The sequence below is a fragment of the Vipera berus genome, assembly GCF_964194415.1.
Source record: "Vipera berus genome assembly, chromosome: 3".
Lineage (NCBI taxonomy): Eukaryota > Metazoa > Chordata > Lepidosauria > Squamata > Viperidae > Vipera > Vipera berus.
Genome location: NC_138204.1, coordinates 216,698,031 through 216,709,652, shown reverse-complemented (window position 1 = coordinate 216,709,652; position 11,622 = coordinate 216,698,031). Strand labels below are relative to the sequence as shown.

At 45.1% G+C, this 11,622-nt stretch overlaps 1 protein-coding gene across 1 annotated transcript; it reads left to right on the top strand.

Annotated features, from left to right (window-relative positions):
* Positions 1 to 652: 652 nt before the first annotated feature.
* NAA20 (N-alpha-acetyltransferase 20, NatB catalytic subunit) lies at positions 653 to 10,820 on the top strand. Its single transcript, XM_081323013.1, has 6 exons — positions 653 to 759; positions 4,616 to 4,640; positions 5,578 to 5,668; positions 7,167 to 7,302; positions 9,289 to 9,434; positions 10,676 to 10,820. The coding sequence occupies exons 1-6, from the start codon at positions 707 to 709 to the stop codon at positions 10,759 to 10,761; spliced, it is 537 nt and encodes a 178-aa protein (XP_081179139.1). The 5' UTR covers positions 653 to 706; the 3' UTR covers positions 10,762 to 10,820.
* The last annotated feature ends 802 nt before the right edge of the window (positions 10,821 to 11,622 follow it).

Genomic DNA, 11,622 nt, shown 5'->3' with positions numbered 1-11,622 from the left:
AAACAAATGTTTTCAGTAGAAATTCTAACGTGATAATGGTCTTTTAAGAGTCAGGATTGTGTTTTAAAGGTATTCAGATGGATGGATATATTTTTATGCGTTGTGGGAATGGTGTCTTTGTGTGATTTTGTGTGTGACATCATGAGTGCATGATGCAAAATTAAGTTGGCATTTATCCTTTGGCAACTTTAAGAGAGGTGGACTTCAATTCCCAGAATTCCCCAGTCATCTTGGCTGGCTAGGGAATTCTGGGAGTTGAAGTCCACCTCTTAAAGTTGCCAAAGGAGAGGAACACAGCTGTAAGGGTTCTAATCAGGACACCCCCCCCCCAATGATCAGAAAGGAGGTGGTTGCATTGTGTTTTATAGCCCTCTTTCCAACACGACAGCCCTGCGAGGTAGTACGATTGGAGAAGAGACTATCTCCAGGGCCCATTTACATGACGCGAACCCGGAAGTGACTGCTGTGAAGGCATCAGCGCGCCTCTACTACTTCTCTCTACGTTCTTATGGGCGGGGCTTCGGAGATTCTGGGACCGGCCCGGATCTTACGCTCGAATGGGCGTGGCTTCGCCGTCTCTGGAATCGGGTCGCGTCTCCTACGCTCGGAGGGGCGGGGCTTCGGCGGCTCCGTTGCCGGGCGACGGAGCGGAAACGCTCGGGGTCACGGAGCGGCGGCTTCCGGGTCGGCTGCCCTGGAGACAGGCATGACTTCTCTGCGGGCGTTCACTTGCAACGACCTCTTCCGCTTCAACAACATGTGAGGCCCCGGGCCCTCCGCCGGGCGGGGGTGGTCTCCATGACCTCGAGGGCCCCCCTCGCTGCGGAACTGGGAGAAGGGAGGGGGCCGCGCCTGGGAAGGGGCTTCTAAGGAAAGAGCAGAGCCCATGGAGGAGGGATTGGAAGGGGGGAGGGGCGGAAGGCGGGTCCTGCGCTCAGCGGGGGTGGACTGAATGACCTCAAGGGGACCCTTCCCGCTGATCACGCGCTTGGCGCCCCGTTTCTCTTTCCTTATTCCTGCGTACGGAGCCCTCGAGCTCGTGGCGGGCCTCCCCTGGGCTGCTGCTTCGGTGTTTCCCCGCTTCCCAGCCCGGCTTCCCCATCCCAGCCTGGCCCTGGCATCACCTGGTGGTCACCTCTCCAGCAACTCCCCAGCTGAGCCGGTGACTGGAAGGACTGGGCTGCTGATGCCAAAGCCGTGGCTGCGGAAGAGAGGCCTGCTGGGTCCTCCTCTCAGGGTGTTTCTTGAGGTGGTCTGGATCTCTTGGTGGTCTCCTATCCCAATCCCAACTGGCTCCGATTCTGCTTGGCTTTATCAAGGCCAAATATCAGAGGGACAGCCCCGAGAACGATAGCTATGCGTGTTAGATAACGACTAATACAGGTCGTCCTCGACGTACGACCGCAGCCGAGCCCAAAATTTCATTTGCATTTGTTAAGCAGGGGTTGCCCCACTTTAGGACCTTCCTTTGCCACCGTTGTTAAGTGAATCGCTGCACTTGATAAGTTAGCAATCCGGCCGTTAAGTGAATCTGGCTTCCCCCATGGGCTTTGCTTGCCAAAAGCGGATCACGTGACCTTGGGACACAGCCGTGGTCGTATGTGTGAGCCAATTGCCAAGCGTCCGAATTTTGATCCCATGATCGTGGGGGTGCTGCAAGATTGTAACTGTGAAAAGTGGCCAAGTCTCTTTTTTCAGTGCTGTTTTAACTTTGAACGTCACTAAATGAATACACACGTACACACACACACATTTGTGTTCATATAGTATATTTACCTTTATATTTATAAGCATAAATATATACTATACATATATAAAGTATAAAAATAACAATTATAAATCAATACATTAAAAAGACAACCAACAAACTCCAAGGGGAGTTTCCATGGACCCCCCCCAGGCCTTTTTTTTTTGGAAAAAAAATCCCATTTATATCCCGCCCTTCTCCGAAGACTCAGGGTGGCTTACAATCTAAGAAGCACAAATCAATGGGCTTAGCAATAGCCTTGTTCTCCCCTCAGGTTACTATGTTTCTATGGGGAACCTTCTAGAATGAAAGAAGGGCCTGCTTTATTTTTTCCTTATTGATTGGTTAAATTTACATGCTTTGCCCCTATCAACTGACTCTTGCTTGTGACAGGTGTGCGGTGTTCCCTTGAATGGCTCACGGCTTGCTTCTTGAAGTGTGAAGGAGACTTTCCACTCTTCAACTCACTTGTCTTGTTTCCCAGAGAGGAGTTTGAATATATGACACAGTGCCTTTTAATTTCTTGAATAGCTATAATCTCATGGAGTTATGTCAGCTTTTGAGGAGGGTGTGGGTGGACGGAAGGGAGGAGAAGGGAACCGCACCTGTGGCTCTTCTGGTTTTTGCTTTAACAAAAAAAAAAAGCTTTTGCAAACCCCCTCCCTGTTGTTGGCTACAATGCAATCCTAGAATGATGGAGTTGGAGAGGAACGTGAGATCATCTAGTCTAGTCCAACCCTCTGCATTCTGCAGAAAGACCAGTTAAACCATCCAGGAGAGGTGGCCATCTGGCTGCTTCTTGAAAACCTTGAGAGAATTATGTCATCCGGAAGATGTTCCTTTTTTAATTTATGTATTTGCACGCACAATAGACACACGCAAAAACCAGGCATAGGAGCAGCACCAGAAAAAGAAGCAATCTTTTGTTTCTATTTCATTTATGTAATTTTTTATGCTGCCTTGATTAGTTTATAAGTAGCTCAAGGCAGCGGACATACCTAATGCTCCTTCCTCTTCCTCTTTTTCCCCGCAGCAACAACCCTGCGAGGTGGGTTGGGTTGAGAGAAGGACTGACCCAAAGTCAACCAGCCGGCTTTCATGCCCAAGGCGGGATTAGAACTCACCGTCTCCTGGTTTCTTGGCCAGCACTTTAACCACTACACTGGGAGTTCCCAACCGGGGGTTCGAAAACTTGGGTTTAGAGGTTTCAAAATTACAGTGCGTGTGCATAATTCGTTCTGAACTCTTGTAAGGGTGTGAGAACTTATCAAAAGCGTTCTAGGGGTATAAAAAAGGTCTGCGCTCCACCAAACTGGCTCTCTTTTTCTTAAGCAAAGCGCCCCCTGCTAATTTCTTGCATCTTGCAGAGGTAGCAGAATGAATTATTGCTGTGTTGCTACGTAAGAAAAAGACATTTGATGGTCCCTCCAACATCCAGATCTTGGTTGTCCTTCCATCCCCCACCATCCAGTCAGAACCGAAGAAGCTTCTTGGGTGAGAAGCGAAAGGTCTTCAAAGAGAAACGAGGAAGTCCAGTTGCCTCCTGGGAAAAAAAGCACCTTTGGGATAACCAGGACCTGGATGACGGCGAGTCTCCATAGAGCAGGGGTCTTCAAACTTGGCCCTTTTATGACTTGTGGATTTCAACTCCCAGAATTCCTCAGCCAGGCACGCGTGTCTGGCTGAGGAATTCTGGGAGTTGAAGTCCACCCATCATAAAAGGTTCCCATTAATTGAGGACTGTGTTCTGTCTGCCTGACCTGAGAGTGGGGGGGGGGGAGCAAGGAATGCCATGGGTCCCTTCTCCGAAGGAGATCCATTCGGTGGGATCCAGAAGAAGGGCCTTCTCCGTGGTGGGTCCCTCTCTGTGCAACAACATTCCTGCAGAGATCAAGTTGGTCACTGAAAAAAAAAGAGACTTATGACTGTTTTTCACACTGCAGCATCCCCGGGGTCAAGCGATCCAAATCCAGGTGCTTGGCAACTGATTCATACTTAGGACGGTCGCAGTGTCCCTGGTGTCCTGCGGTCCCCTTTTGCAACCTTCTGAAAAGGGAAGCCGGACTCACTTAACAACCGTGGTACTCATTTACCGACTGCAGTGATTCGCTTAACCCCCGCGGCAAGGAAGATGGTAAAATGGGTGCAAAACCCGCTTGACTGATTCACTTAGCCACAGGAATGTTGAGGTCAATTGTCGTAAGTAGAGGACTACCCGTAATTGGTGAACCTGCCGCTCAGAAGGGTTTAAGCGTTCTGTCAATCAAATCTGGAGGGCTGGAATTTGCTTTCTGTTGCTGTGACGTTGGCCAAAATGGCAGTTCTAGTCTGGGAATTTTTCCGTGGGTTGGAAGAGCAGGGCTAAGAAATGTTCAGCTTGAATGGTGCCTTGTCCTTCTCTCAATATTTCAATCAATCAATCAGAATAAAGCTGGAAGGGACCTCGGAGGTCTTCTAGTCCAACCCCCTGCTCAGGCGGGAGACCCTAGACTAGGTGCTGGCTCAGGAATTCTGGGAGTTGAAGTCCACAAGTCATAAAAGAGCCAAGTTGCCCACCCCGCCCTAGACCATTTCAAACATCTGACTGTCCAGTCTCTTCTTAAAAACCTCCAGTGATGGAGCACCCACAAGTTCTGGAGGCAGGTTGTTCCACTGGTTAATTGTTCCCACTGTGAGGAAATTCCTCCTTAGTTCTAGGTTGCTTCTCTCCTTGATGAGTTTCCCTCCGTTGCTTCTTGTCCTGCCTTCAAGGGCTTTGGAGAAGAGCTTGACTCCCTCTTCTTTGGGGCAGCCCCTCAGATACTGAAATACTGCTCTCGTGTCACCCCTGGTCTTTCTAATTGATATTCTTGTTCTTGTTTTCCACAGCAACTTGGATCCCCTGACAGAGACTGTATCTTTTTAAGTCTTCGGGTTGAAGACATTAATGTTCCTAGCCACGATCTTTGCGTACATTATGTGTTTGCCCAACACCTAGCACGGGTTTCTCTCTCTGGATTTTGATCGTGGGAATATACTGTAATAGGGAAAGCATGGAAGAAGCACACCTACTATGGGAACAACAGCAGCTTAGTCTGTAGTTTCCTACCCGGAAAAGAATATTTAATATTCTGGAATGCAATGACTTCTTTCATAGATTGTTCACGAGGGTGTTGCTAACAGGCAAAACTAGTGGAGTTGTGGATTGATTCTATTATTATTATTGTTATTATTTTTTATTGTTGTTGTTGTTATTATTATTATTATTATTATTGTTATTGTTATTATTATTATTATTATTATTATTATACAGAGACCTAGAAATAGAAATAGACTGTGGCAAAGGCAAGCAAGGGTAGTACCAATAGTCATAGGCGCCTTGGGTGCAATCCCAAAACAACTGGAGCACCACTTGAGCACCATCATCGGCATTGACAAATTCGCCATTAGTCAATTGCAAAAGGCGGCCTTACTAGGAACTGCTTCCATCCTGCGACGAGATCTGTGATACCATCAAACATCCACATCTGCCTATCCTAGGTCCTTGGTAAGGACTCCATAGGTAGACGAAAATGCCCAATCCAGTCTGAACATCTGGCTGACTGTGCGATGATGATGATGATGATGATGATGAAGTTGAAAGGGATCTTGGAGGTCATCTAGTCCAACCCTCTGCTCAGGCAGGAAACCCTCTATCATTTCAGACAAATGGCTGTCCAGTCTCCTCTTAAAAACTTCCAGTGTTGGAGCATTCACAGCTTCTGCAGGCAGGTTTTTTTTGTTGATGCATAGTTTGTCCTTGAATGCCCATTGGTCGAGATGAACTTTCCTTAACCTAAAACCCTTCACAGTATGGAATTCCATTTTACTTGCAATACTTGGCTCACTGGCCAGAGTACTTTATTGTGGCAGAAGCCCCCGGGGGAGAGCTGATGGGCTACAGTGAGTAGAGTGTCTCCCTTTTTTTTAATCTGGACTGTTCAGACCTGAACATACAGGTATTCCTTGGCCAGGGTTAGGCAACCTTGGCTCTTTTATGACTGGTGGACTTCAACTCCCAGAATTCCTGAGCCAGCCATGCTGAGGGGAAAGGGAAAGGTTTCCTAGCTGAGCCAGGCTGGCTCAGGAATTCTGGGAGTTGAAGTCCATGAGTCATGAGGGGGCCATAGTTCCCCCATGCTGGCTCAGGAATTCTGGGAGTTGAGGTCCATGAGTCATGAGGGGGCCATAGTTCCCCAATGCTGGCTCAGGAATTCTGGGAGTTGAAGTCCATGAGTCATAAAAGAGCCAAGGTGGCCTACCCCTGGCTAGGCCTAGGCCGCTTTATGACTCATGGACTTCAACTCCCAGAATTCCTGAGCCAGCCATGCTGAGGGGAAAGGGAGAGGTTTCCAAGCTGAGCCATGCTGGCTTAGGAATTCTGGGAGTTGAAGTCCACGAGTCATAAAAGGGCCAAGGCTGCCTACCCCTGTCCTTGACCAACGGAGCAAGCCTATGATATGGGTTGTAAGTCATGACTGTGCCTGATTTTATAACATTTTTTTGGGGGGGCAGTTGTTAAGTGAACCTGGCGATTGTAAAGTGGTCATTAAGGGGAAGCATTTGCCAGAAACTGGAAGCAAGTGCCAGTGTCAGGAAAAAAAAATGTCCTCAATTGTGGTCACGTGACCCCAGGATGCTGCAAATCCAGGCTGGTTGCTAAGCACACACAAGGGGAAATGGACATTAGGACTTTAAATCCAGGTCAAAATTCCCATTTTGGGGGCCTGCCCTAATTTTGCATGGTTGCTAAGCAATGGGTTGTAAGTCGAGGACTAAGCCATAGGCTGGCGATAACTGAAGCTTTGGATCAGTTACAAAGATCCCACTGACGACATGGACTGAAATTTTACGAACATTTTAAAACAATAATGTTTTATAGGCTGTCCTTAACTTACGACCACAGTTGAGGCCCAAATTTCTGTGGCTAAGCAAGACAATTTAAGTGAATTTTGCTCCTTGCCACCATTGTTAAGTGAATCACTGCAGTTAAATTAGTGGCACGGTTGTTGAGGGAATTTGGCTTCCCCACTAACTCTGCTTGTCAGAAGGTCCCAGGAGAGGATCACGTGACTCTGCAACTGTACATGCCAGTTGCCAAGTGTCTGAATTTTGGTCACACGATCGTGGAGACCGCAAAGGTCATACATGTCAAAAATGGTCAAAAGTCCCTTTTTTAGTGCCGCTATAACTTTGAACCATCAGTAAGTGAACTGTTGTAAATTGAGGACTAGCTGCATCATTTGAGCTTTGGCTGTGAACTTGAGATATGTTTCATTAGGGCGCCTCTGCAGTGAAACGTGTTTTTTTCTTCTCTCTGCTGGATTAAGAAACTGCTAAAGAACTGCTCCGAATTAAAGATCGGCCGCAGCTTTTCTGTCAGATGATCTTTTCTTTGCAGTCATGGGAAAAGCCGAAGGATCCGTGGCCAGGGAAGAGTGGCACGGCCACGTCACCGCGCTCTCGGTGGCCCCCGAGTTTCGCCGCTTGGGCCTGGCTGCTAAACTGATGGAGCTGCTGGAGGAAATATCCGAAAGGTAGGGATGATTTTGTGAGCAAACATAACAGGCTGGATCCTCAGGGAAGGGTTGGCTAGGTAAAAATCCTCATTGCCAACGTTCAGTTTAGGGAAATAAATAAAATAGTTGATGGCATAAAGATAGATAGATGGATAGATATCAGAGAGATACAGATATATAGATAGATTAGAGATAGAGGGATTATATATATATATATATATATATATATATATATATATATAGAGAGAGAGAGAGAGAGAGAGAGAGAGAGAGAGAGAGAGAGAGAGAGAGAGAAGGATACAGATATATAGACATAGAGATAGATAGAGACACAGAAATATAATAGATTAGAGATACAGATATATATATAGAGAGAGATACAGATAGATAGATAGATTAGCGAGTCAGAAATATAGAGATTAGAGATACAGATGTAGATTAGAGAGAGATACAGATAGATTAGAGAGACAGAAATATAGATAGATTAGAGATTCAGATATAGGTAGATTAGATAGATAGATAGATAGATAGATAGATAGATAGATAGATAGATAGATAGATAGATAGATAGATAGTGTCAGGACCCACCCCAATCCACGTCTTAGGAAAACAAAAACTCTTGGAGTCAGTTCTAGTCCAAAAGGAATCTTTACTAGGACATGCTTGGTTGTGGGAATAAAAGACAGGACTTGGTATTGTTTTACAAATTGAAACTTTATAAAGGGTTCCCGGTTCAACCCCCCCTTCCCTCAACCCCATTTGGTCAGCCCCCCATCATTTTACTTCATGTCATCCCTTTCGTGGGAAAAAGAGAACTTCGGATCTTTACGGTTATTGCCTTCTTCCTTTACAGATTCAAATGGAGACACAGGCCAGATGCCTTCTTCCCTAACCCTCCCTTTTGTTCCCCCAGTTCAAAAGGTTCCCTTGGTCTTTGAAATAACCTAAGGCAGGCTGAATCCACATGCGCTCCTCCTTCCTCGGGAGATGGCAGAATCCAGGGGGGGATAATGTTTTAAACATACATTTATGAATGTGATATAAATGGATTCTGACAGATAGATAGATTAGAGAGAGAGAAATAGAGATTAGAGAGACAGATATAGATTAGAGAGAGATACAGATAGATTAGAGAGACAGAAATATAATAGAGATTAGAGATACAGATAGATTAGAGAGATAGATAGATAGATAGATAGATGATAGATAGATAGATAGATAGATAGATAGATAGATAGATAGATAGATAGATAGATAGATAGATAGATAGATAGATAGATTAGAGAGAGATAGAGATAGAAATATAGGTAGGTAGGTAGATAAAGCATTTTCAATTCATTTAAACAATTACATAGTTGCAGAAAGCAAGTTTAAATAATACACTAGGCCAAAGTGCTTTTAAGTGTAAAAGCTAGTGAATCTTTGCATTTATGGGTGGATTTTATAGCAATAAGAAATATGACAGTTCATGATAAGAGCTAATTGTAATAAAAGAAACATATTTGTGTGAAACGTGCAGACATATATTACTTCTCATTGTAACGTGAGTGCTCTTAATTCTTCCTTGTATTTTCTTTTAAGCCAGAATATAGGAGAACATTAATTAAAACATTAATTGTGAGCAGCAGTGGCCTAGAGGTGAAGATGCTCGCCTCCCACTCGGAAGGTTGAGAATTCAGTCTCAGGCAGCGACAGATGTTTCTCTCTGGGTGCAACGAGAAAATATCTGCTGCAAACTCCGAATAGGCGTCAGGAAGGGCACCCGGCCAGTAAATGCTCAGCTCCACTCAGTCACCCCGATGAAAGAAAAAAAGAAAAGAAAAAAATATGAGAACATTAATCCAATCGTTTTCTCGTGAGGGAATCCCCTCCAATTCTTACCTGCACAAAAGCAGATCCATTTTGACATTGACGTAGCACTGTACTTTTTTTCACAATAACGTCGTGTAATCTTAATGTTGCTCTGACGGTCTCCTTACCCTTCCGTTTTCTTTCTTGGTGAAGAAAGGGTGGATTTTTTGTGGATCTCTTTGTGAGGGTGTCCAATCAGGTTGCGGTGAACATGTACAAGCAACTGGGCTACAGCGTATACAGAACGGTGTTAGAATACTACTCAGCCAGCAGTGGTGAACCGGACGAAGATGCGTATGGTAAGTGTGTGGATTTTTAGTGCTAAAGGGTCTTTGGGATAAACATGATGTCAAATGTGAAGAACTAAAAAAGATGTTGAGACTAGAGTGCAGAGAAGAGCAACAAAGATGATTAGGGGTCTGGAGGCTAAAACATACAAGGATCGGTTGCTGGAATTGGGTATGTCTAGTTTAATGAAGAGAAGGACCAGGGGTGACAGGATAGCAGCCTTCCAGGGGCTGCCCCAAAGAAGAGGGAGTCAAGCTATTCTCCAAAGTGCCTGAAGGCAGGACAAGGAGCAACGGATGGAAACTAATCAAGGAGAGAAGCAACCTAGAACTAAGGAGAAATTTCCTGACAGTCAGAACAATTAACTAGTGGAACTCCTTGCTTCCAGAAGCGGTGAATGTTCCATGGTGGCTGGGGAATTCTGGGAGTTGAAGTCCACCAGTCTTAAAGTTGCCAAGCTTGGAGACCCCTGGCCTAAAGTTAGCACAGGCGAGTTCCGTATGTACACATTTATCTGTAATCCAAATTTCCAGAAAGATAAATCAAAATGGCAGCTGAGGGACGGAACAGACACAGAAAGAAAATGAGCTTGTCAGACCAGCGCAGAATTGGCGGGAAACGGTTAATAATATCACGCCATATCCAATTTTACTCCAGATGTTGAGTTTTGAGCACCACTCCTGTAACTTCATGGAACCCACAAGTAGTAAGACATAGAGGTAGTCCCTGACTTACAACAGTCCATTTAGCGACCATTCAAAGTTACAACAGCACTGGAAAAACAGGACTTAGGTTTTCACCCTTACAACCATGGCAGTATCCCTCTGGTCAAAATTCAGACGTTTGGCAACCGACTCATATTTATGACGGGTTGCAGCGTCCCAGGCGATCACGTGATCCCCTTTTGCGACCTTCTGACGAGCAAAGTCAAGGGGGGGGGGAGTCAGATCCGCTTAACAACCACGTCACTAACTTAACTGCACTTAACTGTGGCAAGAAAAGTCATAAAGCGGGGCAAACGTATCTCGAATTTTGCTTAGCAGCAGGAATTTTAAGCTCAGTGTGGTCGTAAGTCGGGGACTACCCCGGGGTCAGGTTCCTTAATAACTCCCTGAACCTCCTCCGGTTGGAAATTGTGTGGATGTTTGTGGAAAATCTCATTCCAGAGGGTTGATAGCAGTTGCAGCTGCCCTGGACTTTAAATTGCAGGTTGTGTTACTAATTTGTGTTTTGTTCCCTTTTTTTTTTACAGACATGAGGAAAGCCCTGTCAAGAGATAAAGAGAAGAAATCAATTATACCGTTACCACATCCTGTCAGACCAGAAGATATTGAATAAGCCGATTCTGCGGTTCCTGTAAAATATATCGAGAATAAAAAGCTGTAGATAAATGGGAACAATTAGGATATCTTTAATGCAACTGGGAGCTTTGGAAGAAAAAAAAGAGAGTATATGCAAATATCAAATGTTTTCACTTTTAGCCTGCGCTTCTAAATCTCGTAATGCCCCGCCCCAAAGCCAGAAACAACCTTATAACTTCCATATTTCTCACGATTCGGTTTTTAAAAAATATTAATAAATCCAAAGGCCTCATTTCTAAAAACGCAGGACTGCTAATATTTTACATTGTCATTGAATTTTGCATGAGTTTAATAAAATTAAAAAAGCAAATCTTAGGTACAATGTTTGGAAAAACTACTCGGTTTAAAATATGAGGTATTCAAATTGCAAAAATAAAAAAGCAAAAATGATACAACACTGGAGGTTTTTAAGAAGAGATTGGACAGTCACTTGTCTGAAATGGGAGAGGGTTTTTCCTGCCTGAGCAGGGGGTTGGACTAGATGACCTCCAAGGTACCTTCCAGCTCTGTTATTCCGTTACAATACAGTAAAGGGGGGAAAGAAAGGAGAAAACGCATCACACCATAGTTTTCCCTCTGCAAACAAATCAGGGTTTGGCATTGGACTATAAGCCCCCATATTTCCATATTAGTGGTGATGCTGGCTTATTCAACATATTGAAGGCAGTCAAGGGGAATGCATACCCTCCCCCCCCATTGTATGCTCTTGATTGTCTTGGGCTGGCAACCTTCGCTCTTTTATGAGTCATGGACTTCAACTCCCAGAATTCCTGAGCCAGCCATGCTGAGGGAAAAGGGAGAGGTTTCCAAGCTGAGCCGTGCTGGCTCAGGAATTCTG

Excerpts from the sequence above, each read along its gene's own strand:
- NAA20 (XM_081323013.1), top strand. The coding sequence starts at position 707 with ATGACTTCTCTGCGGGCGTTCACTTGCAACGACCTCTTCCGCTTCAAC. Across the intron at positions 5,669-7,166 it reads GGGAGAGCTGATGGGCTACA|TCATGGGAAAAGCCGAAGGA; the intron begins GTGAGTAGAGTG and ends TTTTCTTTGCAG. Across the intron at positions 9,435-10,675 it reads ACCGGACGAAGATGCGTATG|ACATGAGGAAAGCCCTGTCA; the intron begins GTAAGTGTGTGG and ends TTTTTTTTACAG.